This window comes from Marmota marmota, unplaced genomic scaffold (genome assembly GCF_001458135.2).
Source record: "Marmota marmota marmota unplaced genomic scaffold, marMar, whole genome shotgun sequence".
Classification (NCBI taxonomy): domain Eukaryota; kingdom Metazoa; phylum Chordata; class Mammalia; order Rodentia; family Sciuridae; genus Marmota; species Marmota marmota.
Window position 1 is genome coordinate 749,773 of NW_025999932.1, and position 16,733 is coordinate 766,505.

Here is a 16,733-nt window from a genome sequence, read left to right on the forward strand (position 1 = left end):
TGTTGCCCCAGAGGGTGGGGCTTGGGAGATTCAGGGGCTGCTTGTGCAGTGTCAGGAGGCCCTCGGGCAGGCTGGGGTCCAGAGGAAGCCACTTCATAAAGAGCACCCCCAGCGCAGGGGGCGTCTGGTGGGACGCAGGTGCCACTGTGCAGGTGGCAGGGGGTGACTTCTGCTCTGAACGCAAGGCAGAGCGGGGTGACCGCCGCCTCTGCTCTTCCCTCCTCACCCTGTCTGCTGGTCGAGAACTGAACGTTTCTTTCAAACATCCTGCGGACGACTCCCCACCTCGGGGCGCCGAGGACTGGACAGGCTGCCTTACCAGCAGGTCTGGGGTGAGGATGGTCTCGTATTCCTTGTAAATTTTACTGAGCTCCTGGATCTTATTTTCCACGCCAGTCTCCAAAAACTTCTCAATCTCCTGAAGGGCAGCCTCGGCACCATCCTGAGACTGGCATTTGTCCACCGGCTGGGAGGCCAGCAGGTAGATGCCCTCGTCACACCACTTCATGGACTGCAAGCAGAGCACTGCGGTCAGAGGTGCACCGTCCCCACCTACCACGTCCGCCCCCTCCTCCCTCGCCTCTGTCCACCGGTACACCTGCAGGAAGGTCCAGGCACTGACCCCTGATTCTTCTACCACTAAGTACAAAGGGCCGCTGCAGGGGTAGCGTGTTCTGCAGAGCCCGGTGGGTTCCCAGGACTGGACTCCCTCAGAGGAGGAAGGTGACTGGTGGAACTGACCAGGCTACCAAGTTTCCGGTCCTTTTAAGTAAATCATTGTTGTGGCAAGAGAATTGTGGGACCAGAACTCTGTGTGGACCTGACCCTCTAGGTGGACAAGGAGGAGGAACACAGAGAGGAAGGGCGAGGGGACTCTTCAGCCAGTGCCTGACCAGCCCAGCACAGGGTCAGTGGTCCGGGGCGTGTGGCTTGACCCCCACCGTCTCCAGGAGGCTGTGCAGCTCTCGGGACTTGCTGAGAAGCCCCCGTCTCCTGCTGATCTCCGTGGCAAACTGGTGGCAGAGGTGCTGGAGCTCCTCGCACTTGGGGTGGATGGAGTCCACGGCATAGTGCTTGTTCTCGATGAGCTGCTGGCCCTGCAGGGCCAGGGCTCGGGCCCGCTCCACGGCCACCTGCGGGACACAGCCACCCAGGTCAACACCTAACCCTCAGTGCTGGTGCTGGCTGTGGGAGGGATGTCGTGCCGCTACAGGTGACTGAAGGCCACCTCACGCCCAAAGCTAGGCTGGGCTCCGGGGGGCAGGCATCGGAGACCTGGCCCAGAGGAGGCACAGGGTTCTGAGAATGGATTCAGAGGGACGTGTGTCGGGGTCCCTGAGGAGGCCGTGCCCCTGACGTGCAGGTGAGCACCATGGGGTCCCCGTACCCCTGCCGTGGTGCCCCCTGGATGGCAGCACAGCCCAGGCCCTGGCCTCCTGCAGCTCAGGCACCTCCCCCACCCCACGCCCAGGCCTGGTTCTCACGCTGGACTTCTCTTCAAAGCTGGCCAGGCTCCTCAGCAGGTGCTCCACGTGGGCCAGGCTGTTGCCGACGTCAGTGAAGGTGGCTATCTTCTGGGACACCGTGTCCAAGGTGGCTTTGACCTGCAATGGAGGGGCTGTCTCAGAGAGCCCAGGAGCGGGGAGCCCAATCTGGGCATGCCAGGCTCGGAACAGTCTGCAGCCAGGGGCTGCGGGACCTTCTGGGTGGCCCTGCCCATGGCCCTGCCAGAGGGGCACAGGCTCCTCAGCTGATGCACGTGGGGCCCCTAGGGCCAGGCACCGTGGGTGTCCTCCTCGCCCCCACAGGTCTCGGCCTGCACAGGAGAGCCTGCGGCTCACTTCCTTCCCGCCTGGCGCTGGCAGGAAGACGGCGGGCTGCGCACCCTGATGTGTGGAAGGCCTGCCCGCTTCTCCCCAGCGTCTCCCTTCAAACCCAGCTCTCAGGAGCTGGTCCTGAGACCCAGTGTGCAGAGGCCTCTGTGGCTGCGGGGTGACGGTTCAGACAGCCAGGGCTGAAGGCGGAGGGCAGGGCTCTGGCCCGGACACACCGCAGCGCTGGGGAGACGGCGGCCCTTGGTTCTTTAGCACCACCTCTGTGCCTGGCTCCTGGGAGCCACGCGGGAACCTGAGCCGCTTTGCCCCAGGGCTCTGCCTGTCCTCCACTGGCACTCGGCCCTGAAGACCCGGTGTCTAATGTCTTTACGGCCACGGGGTCTGCTCCTCCCCGGGCTCCACCGGAATGAAGCTCCGAGGCACAGGAATCCTCCCGCCTGGACCTGACCAGACCTGGCTCCTGGTGGGCCCCGGGGAAGGGCTGGTGGGCAGGTGCTGACCGATCCCCCAGCAGCGCCTCCCAGGCCCGGCTCCTGAGAAGGCCATGCGGGCAGCAGGGGAGGGAGAGCGGTGAGCACGCGCGGGTACGAGGCTTGCAGGTGAGCCTTCCCAGGGCTCCCAGCCAGAAGCAGACACTGAGACCACGTCGGGAGCACAGGAAGTGGTCGGAGTCCTGGCAGCTACAGGGTCCCCTCTCAGCTCCGGGGGTCCAGCACGTGGGGACGCATGAGGGCCACAGGCCTCCCTCCTGGCTCCCTGGGTATGTGCCCAAGCTCATCCTGTGCTGATGAGGGTCCAGCAACTCAGAGCAGTGGTTCCAGGTCACTGCACGGCAAGCAAGGGGCGACGGGGAGTGGGGGACGTGGCCCGGCCGGCCCACCTGTGTGCGTGTCGTGGGCCACGGGTGATGACATGGCACGTGTGCAGTGAGACCACCGCTCAGCACCCAGAACAATGGCCACAGAGCTGTGGAGAGAAACCCCTGCAGACAGCTGAGCGGATTCTACACAAGGCTGCTGTGAAAGCAAAGGCCGGGGACAGAGCGCAGGCGAAGGCCAGACGCAGGGCACCTGGCCAGCACCCTCAGCCGGGCAGCAGGGGCTGGGAAACACAACCACTCGAGCCCACGCATGAGACTCTCGCCTCAGCCACAGCAGAAGGGGCAGGAAGAAGCGGAAGGACGGGAACATGCCACCCGGCCCCAGTGTGCCGCACGGCAGAGCTGCACAGTGTGAGCAGAGGCTGTGGGGCCGCGAGCTGTGGGCTGCAAGCACCTCTGGACGGCTCACATCCACCAGACAGGGCGGCCGAACCCCGTCCACCAGCCAGTGGGAGCCTGCAGATGTGCAGGGACGCTCCACCCGACGCCAGGACACACCCCCCTCCAAGTGCCCGCCGGGACTCGAGTGGGGGTCTGTGTCCTGGGCCACAGGACACACCTCACCAAGAACTGGTGTTGCTCTCTGGTCACAGCAGCCATGCTGGACATCAGAGGAACCTCTCTGATCCTGTGGGAACGGAGCCCGTAACACCAGCAAGTCACCCGAGGCTCCGAGAGCAAGTTCAGGGGAGATTTAAATGTGCACATCAGAAAAGAGGAATATTCTCACATAAATAGGGTAAGCTCTCACCTCACGAACCCAGAAAGAGAAAACTAAAATAAACTCAAAGCCATCAGGAGAAACGACTCATAAGGATAAGACAGGAAATCGATTAAACCCCAAACGGGGAGCAACCGAGAAACCGGTGAAGTAAAGACCTGGTCCCAGCAACACCGAGGGAGAGAACGTGACAACCAAGACCAGAGGCTAAACCAGCCACCGCCGGCCTGAGCCCAGGGGCCCAAGGAGGGTCAGGGAAGCTGGCAGCAGCAGCCCCAGACGACGGGACGGAGAGGACCAGTCCCAGGCAGGCTGCACATCCATCCAGGGTGAACTGGCAGACACAGCAGGCTGTGAGGACAGCCGAGCAGCCCCCGAAGGCGTCTCCTGCTGTGGGAGGCTGTCCCGGAGCACTGCCCCCGACCGTGAAGGTGACCATCTGTGACTCTCCTCAGGACCACCTAAGACCAGGGGTCGTCCCAGTTCATCCTATGAAGTCGACGCTACCCTGACAGCACAACCAGAAAAAGACAATTGTAAGAAAGGGGGAAAAATAGAATAAAGAAAACTGTAGACTTCCAGGCATGGCGGTGAACCCCTGGAACCCCAGTTTGGGAGGCTGAGGCAGGAGGCTGGCAAGTTCCAGGTTAGCCTCAGCAACTGAGTGAGACCCTATCTCAAAAAAAAAAAGAAAAAGAAAAGAAAAGTGGTAGCGTGCAGCTCAGTGTAGAGCCATTCCTAGCATGTGCAAGGCCCTGAGTTCGACCCACAGTACTTAAAGAGAAAAAGAAAGAAAAAAAATCATAGAACAACTCCATCCTCATGAATATGGACGCAGAAATTCCTAACAAAATATTCTCAAATATACTCCAGCCATAACTAAGCAACACCTACAATGATTACACACCATGACCAAGTAGTTGTGTTTCAGAGATGCACAGCTAATCCAGAATTTGAAAATCAACCAATACAATCAGTCATATCAACAGGTTATAATATGAAGATCACATGATTATCTCAATCAATGGGGAAAAAGCATTTGATAAAATTAAGCATCCCTTTATGATTTTAAACTCTCTCACAGAAGAGGACTAGAGGGTGCTTCCTCAACCTGACAGAGAGCACCCACAAACCCCGCAGGTGACACTACACCGGACAGTGGAGACCAGATGCTTTCCCTGGGCCTGGAGGCAAGGCCAGGACGTCCACTCCTGTCTCCCACCACTCTCATCCAATGGAGGAAAGCTCTGGTCAGCGTCACAGGGGAAGAGAAGTAAAAAGTGTAAAGGTCAAAGAGCAAGAAATCGAAGCATCCGTCTTTGCACAAACACGATCGAGACTCTAGGGCTCCCCAGAGAATGCTGGAGTAGGCGTCCAGTGGGGTCGCAGCGCACCCGCATCCCTACACCCAGCAGTGACCACGTGCACTGGAATGGAACGCACCACCCGACTGTGTGAGCATGCAGAACGTACACCGACTCAGACTCGAGACGTCCTGACCCAGGGTGCTGAGGACTGCACACCACGGAGGACAGACGTCAGTCCAACCGGTGGTGAGGACAACCTGCGGGCAGCCTGGGAGGCTCGGAGACGTCGCCTCGCCCCCGAATGCAGGCCTAACACAATTCCCAGCAAAGCTTTTTGTAGAAATAGACAAGACTGTTTAAAAACCCGAATGGAAGGTAAAGAAGCTAGGCAGCGCAGAGCAACTGGACACCCAGGGGAGGACACGAGCCGAGCTCTGGTTCTCAAAACACAGACCAAGGACCTCAGCGGGGAAACACAGAATTCAGGAAACACAGCTTAGGGGGACACATTTGCAATTGAAAACCAAAAGTGTGATCCATAAAAGGAAAGTCGGATGTCATCAAATTAAAACAATATAAAAGGTCCTACTAGGAAAACAGAGAACAAGGTCCCGGCTGGGGAACATGTGCGAACCAGGATCCGACCAGGCGCTAGGATCTGCGGGGCGCAGAGAACTCTCAAACCTGAGCAGGAGAAGAGGAACTCAAGCAAACCGTCCAGGCAGGGCATGGCCGTGGCTCTCGGGGACCCTCCACCAGGGGGCGCCGGAGGAAGCGCTCCCAGCAGAAGATGCTCAAGTCGGCCGACTCCGCGCAGCCACCAGCGCCCACAGAACTGCCCACGTGAGGGGAAGGCTGGTGAGGACGTGGGCAGACTGGACTGCTCAGGCCACCGTGGAACCCGAGTGTCGTGGCGCCTCTGGAAACCACTGGACATGTGGCCCTCTGAGCAGTCTCTACAGACTGTGTCCATACCGGCGCAAGGGTGTGGGTGTCCACAGCAGCAGAGCCCCAGCGGCACTCCAAGTCCAGCAGGTGGATGGCGAGGGCGCGTATGACCGTGGCAGACACTCAGGAGCAACAGGAAGAGTACACGCCCAACCTGGGCGACCCTCCAGAGGACGACACTGAGAGAAGCCAGTCCCCAGGGGCACTCAGAGAGGCCACCGCGGTGGGAGAAGGGATGAGGCAGTGTGACTACAGGGGCAGGATCCTGTGTCCTGACAGCACAGCTGTCAGGGTCCTGGCTGCCCTGCCCTGCTGCAGGCGGTCACCACGGGAGCTGGGCAAAGGTCCAGGGGTCACCTGGGCTGCTCCTGACAACGGCAGGCAGACCTGTACCTATCCTAAGAAACAGTGGGATAGAAGCACCTGCTGCTCCGGAAGCCTTCCTCGGGTCCCCGCAGAACGCAGCGCCCCAGGCTTCTTGGAGGTGTGCCGTGTGCAGACGCAGCCTGCAGCCTGGCCTCTCAGCCCTGCGGCCCTGCAGCCGCCCGCAGCTCACACTCACCTCGCGGAAGCCCTGCTCAAAGTGCCTGAGCTGCAGGCACTGTCCCAGCTTCTGCTGATGCTTTGCCCAGAACTCATCGAAGGCAGCTTCCGTCTCATTCAGCTGGGCCAGAAGCCTGGGGAGAGGAGAGGGGTGAGAGGCTCCAGGGCGACGTGGGGCGGCCTCACCTCCAAGGCCTGGCCTGGGCCCTTCACCCGACCAGAGCGGAGGAGTGGGCTGCGACCGGCAGGCGTGGGCAGGGTGGAGCCAGGGCCTGCTGCCGCTGTCCTCGGGACCTGGGGACCCCGGCTCCCAGCACAGCTCTGGTAAGACCTGGTCACCTGGCCCTCCCCACGCCCACCTGCTGGTGTTCTCGGATGGCCTCCTTGACAGATGAGGACGCTAATTCCTCGGGAAGTCGAGGAGGTGTCCACCACAGAGCTGGCTGGACCTCCGGTGGGTCCTGCAGCAGCTCTAGGTGGGCGTCCTCCATGAGCCTCCCATGTCCCCAGCACAGCACGCCTACTCTGCATGTGACCAGGGCCAGGTGGGAGAAGACCATGCAGCAGAATCCAGGAGAACCTGCCTCCGTGCCAGGTGGGCCGTGGCCATGGCACCGCTGGGTGAGGCTCCACACAGGAGATCGGGCCCCTCCTCACATCGAGGGACGACACCCTGGCTCGCGACACCCAAGCACTGGGAGGCCTCGTTGTGCCACGGTGGGGTGCACTGCCCTGCCCTGTCCCCAGGCTGAGACCCAGGGAAACGCACAGGTTCTACCCTCTGCAGTGAAGATGCCCGTTTCACCAGAGGCTGAGCTCGAGGCCCGGGCTGTGGGGTGGGGAAGCCTCAGGCACTGTTCCCAGGCCCCTCCAGTGTCTCTCCCAGCCACAGGAGGGTATGGGGTCCACCCCGGGCTCTTAGGTCCACGGAGGCTGTGTGAGCTCTGCTGCCGGGGCCTGGCAGGGCAAGGGGAGGGTGCCGGGCCTCACCTCTGCACAGTGGCCTGGCTGTCCAGCTGGTCCTGGTTGACGCTGGGTGCGGTGCTCTCGGCCAGGGGCTCTCTGAGGCTCTCGAGGATGCGCTGCCCCTCCTTCAGGGCCAGCTGCAGGTCTTCCTGTGGGGGAGGCAGCCTCACACTGCAGCCCGCAGGGGGCACTCAGCGCAGGCCCGAAGCCAGCAGACCTGGGCGTCCTGCCCGGACGACAAATCCCTCCCTTCTGCCGTTGCTGCTCCCAAGTCCCACTCACACCCGGGCAGGAGGGAGGCGGGGCTGACTCGCACGCCTGCTGGCACGGGTAGGGTTGCAGGTCCCTGGGCGTCAGGGAACGGGAAGGTAACTGAAACCTGGCCCCTGCCCTCCGTCTCCACGGCCGCCTTGCTATGCGGGGCACAAGGCCGGGCTCGGAATGACAGTCCACTTGGCAGAGATGGGTGCAGCCCGTGGACACAGCAGGTTACAGCCATCGGCACTGTTGTTTCACAGCTGTCAACATGACACTGCCCAGGGCGCAAGTGACGCAGGATGTATTCACCCCAGAAAGCCAAGTGGCACGCGAGAGCCGGGCACTTTAGAGAGTGGCTCACTCCCTCTGTCTCCACCACCCAGTGGCTGCTGGTGAGGGAGCTGGGCAGGAATCCTGCCTGGTGCACCCTCCGGCAGAGGACTGGAGACGCAGCGGCCTGCCTCCAACCTGTCCTTGCTGGGACTCGGGGTTCCTGGCCCCTGTTGGACAGGAGCGGAGGCACAGCCCCCCCCCCGCCCCCCACCGTGACCACATGCGTGGCCTGTGCTTGGGCTGCTTGGGAGGGTGTGATTGGCGCTCCCTGGTGCCGGGAGGACCCAGAGCCCTCGCGCCTTGGTCTGCCTGAGCTGCCCCACACCCCGTGTCCATGGGAGGAGGGCTGCGTGGTCTGGCCTCAGCCCCCGTGCTAGAGTACCTTCGCCTTGTCCTTCTTCTCGGTGTGGGTGCTGAGCACTGAGCTGGTCGACTGGACGTCATTGGGCAGTTCTGTTTCCGCCAGCTCAGTCCCGAAGGACTGCAGCACCTGAGCCGTCTGCTTCACCATGAGCGCAAAGCTCTCGATCGCCTGGGAGGAGGGAGAACAGGTCAGGGAGACCTCAGAAACGTACCGGGCAGGCCCTACAAGCTCGGGCACCCCCTAGAGTCATCCCGTGCTGCGGGGCTCCCTGCCTCCCTCCCTCCTTGTGCAGAGAAGTGTGAGAGTCACAATACACAACGCACGGTTTGGGGCTCTCTGTCTTCTTTTGTCTCCAAGCCCAGATCAAGCCACTCCCAAACTTATGACTCATACTGTTTCTTCATGATGACTAAGGTCCACTGAGACCATCTCCTCATTCTCAGGGAAGAAAACTTGGAAATGGGAACGTGTTTTTGGAAAAGGCAGCTCTGCTGGGTTAGCTGTGGGTCGGCAAGGACGCAGCCCCCAGAGCCCCCAGACCCACTCACCGTGCGGTGGCACAGCCACCTGGAGTGGCAGTAGTCCAGGGTGCCTCCGAGGTCCTCAGTCAGCTGAGACTTGTCGATGTAGCCGTGCAGTTCTGGCACTGAGCTCAGCATGATGACCTGGAGGACACAGAAGCCCATGAGGAGAACACCCTGCACACCGGGGCGGCGGCCACTTGCCCTGGAGGCCGCGGCCACGGCCCAGCTGGTGGCGAACGGCCATGCAGGAGAGAAGCCGGGGTCTGATCCCAGCTCCACCCTGCAGCTGGCTGACCGGGTGAGCCGCTTACTCCCTCTGTCTCCACCTCCTCATCTGCCAAGTGGGCACCCAGTGATGGGTCTGACCAGGTGCCGCTGAGGAACACGCAGAGGCTCAACAGAGAGCCTGGCAGGCAGGGACAATGACATGTGATGGGTGTCTTGCAAGGGACACTCGGCATGCCAGCCAACAGCGCTCTCATGCAGAGAAGGAAACCTTCGTCCCTCTTCTGATGGATACACCACGAGGTCCTGATGGGAGCTGACGGGGATCAACGTAGCCCCAGAGTGGGCTACCACACTGGAGAGTGACTGACAGCCCCCGAGCTCCCCTTCCGTGGGAACCTGTGGCTCAACGGCCGAGTGGACTCCTCGGCGCGGCTTGTCTTACTTCCCTCTGTGCCTCTTCCCTTTCTCAGGTCCTCCAGTCCACGCGTTTCAGATGGAAATGTCAACTGGGATTTGTAAGCTGGCAGATGGGCACCACAGGCCAGGCCTGCGGAGGCTCAGCTGACATGTCAGTGGACACCTCGTCATGTATTATTAAGCCACTGCACTGGCTGGAGGGGGCTCTTGTCTGGGGTACATTTGCTCCCAGGGACATCTGAGGAGCCTGGAGACACTTAGGGTTGCTACAGAGGGGAAGTGCCACTGGCATGGGGCACGTGAGGGCGGGGTGCTGCGGAGGCCCAGGTGGCACAGGGTGGCCACAGCGGAGCTGCACTGCAGAGACGGGCTGGGGGGGTGCCACGTGGAGGACCCTGTCTGGGCCTGTGGCTGCTACAAATGCACTCGAGTCCCAGCTTCGCCTAGAAACAGTTCTCAGTGGAGCTCACGTTTCTCTCTTTGTTCTTCTAATGAAATTATTCACTTGCTGCCAGATAACCCTGGCTCAGGGCTGGCATGCCAGACAGACTGGGCAGCCCAGGGACATGGTCCCCTTCCAGACAGACCGGGCAGCTGGGGGACACGGTCCCCTCCTCCACGACTTCTGCCTCTCAGTAACGTCCTGTCCAGGAATTGTGTGTTTTCAACCACGAGGGGAGAGGAGCCCGCGGCTGGGCTGACGAGTCTCTCCATACACAGCCCTGCAGCAGACCCGGCATTCGCAGGTCCGCGTCCTGCAGACGACCTTGCTACAATTCCCAAGACCCATCTAAAGAGGGCCTGGGAGCTTGCAGATGCCAGGGATGGTTTCCATGGGCCGGTCCTGACAACCTGCTGACACACAGGAGGTGCCAGTCGGCAGAGCAGCCCAACAGGGACGGCAGGCCCCCCGGTCTGGCTCCTGTGACACATCCCAGGGCGCAGTCTGCTGTCACCATGGTTCACTTGCCCCACGTAGGGAAGCGGCCACCCTTGGTGATGTGCATCACAAGGCCACAGACAGGTTGCCTGCCCCGACTGGGCCAGAGGCACCACCTGCGGGTCTGCTCTTCATCAGCTCAGGAAGCAGGTTCCCAACACTTCAGACGGAGCCCACTGCTCCCAGGCCCCACGGCTTGGCCCACCCAGACCCATGCAGCCTCACTGGGTCTCGGGCTTTGCAGAATGACGGCCTGTCCCTCCACTGGTCCACGACAGCCTCTGGGCATGGGTGATCCTCAGGGAGGCCCACTGTGGAGGCGGGTAGGGCCAGGCACACAGATGGGGACCGGAGGGTTCAGGCCCCACACTCCCCATTCTGCTTAGAGAAGGGCTCTTGCTTGTCCAGAGCAGAGGACGGCCAGGGAGCAGCATGTGAGGGGCAGCAGGGGCTAGTGGGCTGGGACGGAGCGGCATCTCTGCCTGTGGCCCTGGAACAGCGGGGTCTTGTCCCAGTGCCCCACTGCCTGGGTTCCTCACTTCCCTGAAGCCATCTGGGTGGCATTCCTGGGGTATTCTGCGGGGCCTGGCCTAGCCCCTGACCCTTGCTCTGTTTGTGAAAGAAGTGCGTTCACAGGGCTGCTGTCCAGCGGCCCTGGACAGCTGCCCGCAGGGAGTGCACTGAGTGGCTGACCACCAGGCCTCCAGGACGCACAGGTCTCCAGGACTCCCCAGCGCCTGTGTTGAGAGGGCGGCCAGCAGGGCTTCAGCGTCCCTTCTGTGGGCGGCACAAGGGTGACTCAGGGATGTCTGCTGGGCTGGTGCAGGCGCGGGGAGCCTGGGCTCCCTGGGGGACACTGGCACCCTTTACCCCAGCCCTCTTCCCGGGCGCTGGCAGAACCTGGGCTGTGTTCCTAGCTCGTGGGCTACGAGTTGGACGTCCTATTTCTAGCTGCTCTCCAGGGAGGCTCTCCAGGTGGCCCAGCCAAGGCCCTGGCTGAGTGGGGGACCTGAGGCCCGGGTGGGGGCAGCTGGAGGAGGAGCCAGGCCACAGGGCTCCTGACAGCACGGGGTCCTGGGTACTCACCGGCACCTTCATCTTAAAGTCATCTCTATTGAACTTGAAGGCGATTTCGGAGAGAGTCCGCTGGAAAAACCCCGTCGGGCGGAGAACAAGGACCAGCTGCAGGTTTGCTGGGAAAGAGGCCTGCGGGACAGGAGAAGGGCCTGGGCCATCTCTGTGGATAGCTGGGGCCACAGGGTCCCACCTACACGTGCAGCTGACCATGGGGGGCTCGGGTATGCTGGTCATGACTGAAGTGTCAGGGCGGCTACAGTGTCACGGGGTGTCTCCAGGCCCAGCCTTGCAGAGGTGGGGTCTTCCCAGAGGCAAGCGGTCACTGGGGAGCCGGAGCAGCGTGACTGTGTGCAGAGGAAGGGAGCTGGACACACACAGGTTGAGCCTGTGAAGATGGAGGCGGAGAGTAGAGACGCTCCTGTGGGCGAGGAACCTCAGGGCTGCTGGCCACCCCGTGGCCACTAGAGGGAGCCTGGACCCGCTCCCTGGAACCAGGTCTGTGCCGCTGGACCCCACACCCCAGCCTCCAGACGACAGAGAGTGGACTTCTGAGTGAGCCATCAGTCTGTAGCACTTTGCTACAACAATCCAGGAAACTGGGGGAAAACGAGTCAAAAAACAGCTACAGAGAATAGACACTCACCACCTAACACAGAAATAAGACCGACTACACCCCAGCGAGCACACCCCTGAGTGGTCAGTGTGCCTGGTCACACACGAGGCGTGTCACTTTGGGGACATCGCTTTACTTTCTGTGCCTCAGTTTCTCCACCTGGAAATGGGGATTAAGTGGGTCTGCCGTGTCACACTTGGGGAGGGACACATAGTCTGGCCGGTGCCTGGCAGAGTGAGACACAGCGGCACAGCCATGCTGGACGCCCAGGGAGCCTGTCCTAGATGCTGGACCAGGTCCAGGTGCTGAGATCCAGGGAGACCCAGGCCCACAGGGAATCTCTGAAGGGCAGAGTCTGCTCTCTGGATGACCAGGCAAGAGACTCGCAGAACACAGAGGTGGGAAAGAGCGCACAACCCTGAGGCCTGAACATGCAGGACACTGAGACGGGCGAGGACCAGACTCACCACTAAAGCTGACCCTGGGCCGGGCCACACTAGACATTTGGGCCAACGCTGGTGGCCCGGCCACACTGGCCGGAGGGACAGAGCTCTGGGCCTGTGAGCCCGAGTCTAGCAGCAGGTCAGAAGTGAATGACCGACGACACCTCTCTCAGGACGCCGGCTTTTGCAGTGCCCTTTGAGACCCTGCAGCGACCTGGACGAGGAGGTCACAGAGCCACGAGGACCAGAGGCTGTACTGCAGGTGTCCTGCCTCCTGGCCAGAGCTACTCAAGTGGTTGGGCTCTCCCCGTGGCACGTGACTCGGCACTAAAACCAGGCCTGTCACTGTGCAGCTGACCCCACTGGACCACACAGATGCACTTGCATGTGCCAGCGACTTGGACCACCCATTTGTATTACAGCTGGAGAAGGGGCCGAGAATCACAACACAGAAACAGAACTGAGCGGAGTATGGGGTGCCGAAGCCACGGGCAATGGCGTAGTGAGTTACTTGACCATCGAGCCGTCTTAAAGTGGCCACGGGTTTCCACCCAACATGAAAACAGTGTCCATTCTCTGGGGCTGATCCTGATGGACTTGGGACGGGTGCAGGAGGTGAGGGCCGGAAGAGCCAACGAGGAGCTAGAATAGGTGCTGACTGGGTTCCCAACGTTCTAGAGACTGACGGAACGAGAGCACCCCAGGCCTTCAAGGCTTAGGCTCGGAAACCAGAGACCCTGCTGTGGGAAGACTGTTTAGACGTCCTGGCCAAGCCAGACGTTGCGGGCACACCCATGATCCCAGCACCACGGGTGGCTGAGGCAGGAGGGTTCCAAGCTCCAGGCCAGCCTGGGCACTTGTGAGCCCCTGACTCAAGATAAGAAATGACAGGGTGGGATGTAACTTAGTGGTAGAGCACGTTTAGTCCCTGTGAACACAGAAAGAAGCAAGCACCCTACTTTTCTTAGGGCTCAAAGCCACATTTATGTTATATATTTAATTTCAAATATGGCACCTGAAACCTAACCAGTTACATTTCTCATTGTACCCAAAAATAACGAGTTTAAAAACACACCTTTGAAAGGCTGGGCCTCAGCGTTAACAAAGACCTGTGGGTCTGACTCGGAGCAGCTTGCTGGGTGGAAATGGGCCGGGCCGTCCATTCCTGGGCGCCCCACCTGGTGCTGGAGGTCTGCATGACATGCTCGCACGAGGCCAGCGTCAGCAGGGCCACAATGAGACCCCTTGGCCTGAGTCCCCAGGAGGGCAGGCAAGGGAGCCTACTGACAGCAGCACTGTGGTCACTGCCCTTCTGTGCCTGCTGACCATGCCACTGTCACCATGGTCCATGTGAATTTCCTGAGTGTCTGTGGCTACACCGGCCACACGGCCGTACACCGGCATGAGGGGACACACAGCTGAGTGTGCAGGGGAACTGACGGTGACGGCCAGGGGGAGTGTGAGCTGTGGGTGGGCACCGTGGCCCCGCGCAGTGTCCGTGAGCCCCCGTGGCCCCGCGCGGTGTCCGTGAGCCCCCGTGGCCCCACACAGTGTCTCTGTGGCAAAGCTCTAACATCCGGTCCCAAAGATGGGCATGCATGGAGTTCCTAGGCCACCCCCAAAGTGACCTGTAAACTCCTGGGATTGAAAGCTGAGGGAGAAGATGCTGAGTTAAGTGGGCTTCTCTTCTCCTGTGCACTTGGAGGCCATCTCACCAGACCTCTAGCCACCTGTAACCAACTCGGGCCACCAGGTAGTCCCCACATGCATAATGAGCTCCGTGTCACAAAAATGAGCCAGCAGATGACTAATGTCCATGTGTGGGGCTGGAAAAGGAGCACTGGGAGGCCTCCCAGGTGAGTAGCTCCCCAGCAGGCTAGGTGGCAGGCAGAACAGGCGCCACCGTGGGGTGACCCTGGCAATGCGTTTAGCAGACCCTAAACACCGTAGTCCTCTCTTTTGTTGGAGACACATCTTAAACTGTTCTTTCAGCGATTTTGGAACATACAGGGCATGAGTCCCATGGAGCAGGGCGGCGGGAGCCGTGGCTAAGACCTCGGGGGCCAGAGTCCAGGGAAGAGGGTGGAAAGGGGGTGCCCGAGACCTCCCACTTGTCACGACTTGTTAAGGCAGTGACAGATGTCATTAGGAAGAAACTAAGTGGAAGGGCACAGTCTTCCAAAGAAGAATCCCCTTCACCCTAGAGAGACCTTCCTGCCCACCTTGCCTTCCGGAATATTCTGCATGGACCAGCACCACCACTGGGGCCGCCACTTTAGGGGACGAGCTGGGGCCTTGTGATGGGGAGGTCACAGCCCTCCAGCCTGAGGGAAGGCCCCTGGGTTCCCGAAGCCCAAGTGGTGAGTCAGCAGCGTCTCACAGCAGGGTGTGTGCCTAGGAAGTGCCAGTCCCTCCCACCACGACGCCCGTGTGGCAGTCACCTGGCCACGGTTGGTCAGGACTGGGTCCTGCAGAGTTGGTTCAGCTCCCTGACCTCCAGACATGGCTTTCCCTCCTCAGGGAGGCCTCCTCCTCGGTGGCCTGTGCCCCCGGAGCCACTGACTGCCACCCTTGCTGCCTGTGCCTCCCTTCGTGCCCTGGAGGGGCCCACCCCCTGTGGGACAGCACTGCCTCCTGCTGGGCTCCCAGCCAGTCCACTCTGCTGAGAAGCCCTCGTGTTGCCCACTCAGGCTCCTCCCCCAGGGTGCTCCTATCCCTGCTGCCACTCTCCTTGGAGCCTGGTGACGGGCACCCGCAGGGTCAACGTGGCGGTCAGTGCCATGGCACCTCGCCCAGTGTGCTGCTTGCTAGATGACCTAGAGGTCCTGGTCCCCTGGATGCTTCCTGGGCACCCTGAACGCACCCAGAGGGCACTGCAGCAAGACAGCTCTGGCTCAGGCAGACAACAAACCTCCTGAGACCCAATTTCTTGGCACCCCCTCGGGCACAGGTTCCATTTGAATCAGGCTGGCTCTAGGTATTCATGTGTGCATCCACCACAGAATCCAGAAGGGCCCCACCAGTACAGCAGGAGAGAGTCAGATTCTCATCCCAGGACTGTCTGAACTTCCAACCAAGGCTTGACGGACAGGGGGCGCCCAGGTCCTCTGCTCTGGGTCTTGTCTCTCCACCTGCCCTTCCTGTGACAGGCCACCTGTGCAGGACCCTGTTACGGGCAGCACCCAGTCAGTCTCCAATATGTGGTCAGAGGGACAATGCTCTGATTTTAGGAACAAGGATTTGCTCTGCCAGAGTCGTCTATTTCTATTCCAAGGCATGCAAAAAAGAAAAGAGAACACTGCAGACTAGGGAAAGCTTGGCTTGTGAGGCAGCCCGGATGGCTAAGAATAGCCCATAGTCGCAGAGCGTTACGTAAGTGCGGATCTCGCTGGTGGCCAGCGCCCAGGCAGGAGAGGCTGCTTCACCTGCTTGCCCCTCTGGCATCCCACGGCCCCTGCCAGGCGCTGGTGGAGCCTGCACTGGAGCACAGGCTGGGCTGGCCTCGACCGATGCCAAGTGTTGGCTTCCCAGCTACTTTGAAGAAGGCACAGACAGAGTCCCCATCTGGGCTGTCATCCTTCACGAGAGTCCACAGAGCTGTCCCTGAAACATGGCACCAAGACCCAGGAGCCAGGTGCAGTGGCCCATGCCTCTAATCCCAGCAGCTTGGGAGGCTGAGGCAGGAGGACCACAAGTTCAAAGCCAGCCTCAGCAACTTAGCTGGACCCCAAGCAACTTATCAAGATCCTGTCTCAAAATAAAAAAATAAACAGGGCCGGGGACGTGGCTCAGTGGTTAAGCACCCCTGGGTTCAATCTCTGGTGCCAAAATTAAATAAAGACCCCAGAGGAATCATCCCAGGCCACTCTCCCTGGCTGCCTCCCTGGACTCCAGCACACCATGTCGACAGAGACAGGACATTCCTCTGCCCCTGTCCCCCGACCTCAGAGCAATAGAGGGCCTGTCAGCGTGACCTCTGAGTGCCCTGACACGGATGGCCATGGCCCCAACAGGGCCCTCACTCTGCAGCCCCAGCCTCCTTGGGCTTTTCCTGGTTTCTCCCAGTGACATCAGAGGGTCCCTGGCTCAGTCTCCTCCCCGCCACATCTCCTGGCTGCTCACATCCCCTTCTGCACGGTGTTCATGACGGCCCTTCCAGTGATGTCCTCTAGGAGGTGGGCGCAGGACAGATGCCGACCTGTCCTGGCCAAGCCTCGGCCAAGCTCCCGCCTACCGCCTGCCCCTTCAGCGATGCCTTGATGCTGTGCACCCTCCCTGCCTGTGGGCACTTCTCACCCCCCCACCCCACCCCCACCCCACCACACGCTCGCAGCTG

General features: G+C 60.9%; 1 protein-coding gene across 15 annotated transcripts in view; it reads right to left on the reverse strand.

Annotated features, from left to right (window-relative positions):
- The window catches only part of Mcf2l (MCF.2 cell line derived transforming sequence like), a 91,191-nt gene that overhangs the window by 19,713 nt on the left and 54,745 nt on the right, over positions 1-16,733 (reverse strand). For all 15 annotated transcript variants that reach the window (XM_048800599.1, XM_048800598.1, XM_048800586.1 and 12 more), the window contains 8 exons: positions 11,351-11,470; positions 8,704-8,820; positions 8,174-8,323; positions 7,225-7,349; positions 6,254-6,368; positions 1,485-1,604; positions 942-1,133; positions 320-511 (listed from right to left, as the gene is read on the reverse strand). In XM_048800599.1, coding sequence (XP_048656556.1) covers positions 320-511; positions 942-1,133; positions 1,485-1,604; positions 6,254-6,368; positions 7,225-7,349; positions 8,174-8,323; positions 8,704-8,820; positions 11,351-11,470 — 1,131 coding nt within the window. The remainder of the gene's footprint in view (positions 1-319; positions 512-941; positions 1,134-1,484; positions 1,605-6,253; positions 6,369-7,224; positions 7,350-8,173; positions 8,324-8,703; positions 8,821-11,350; positions 11,471-16,733) is intronic.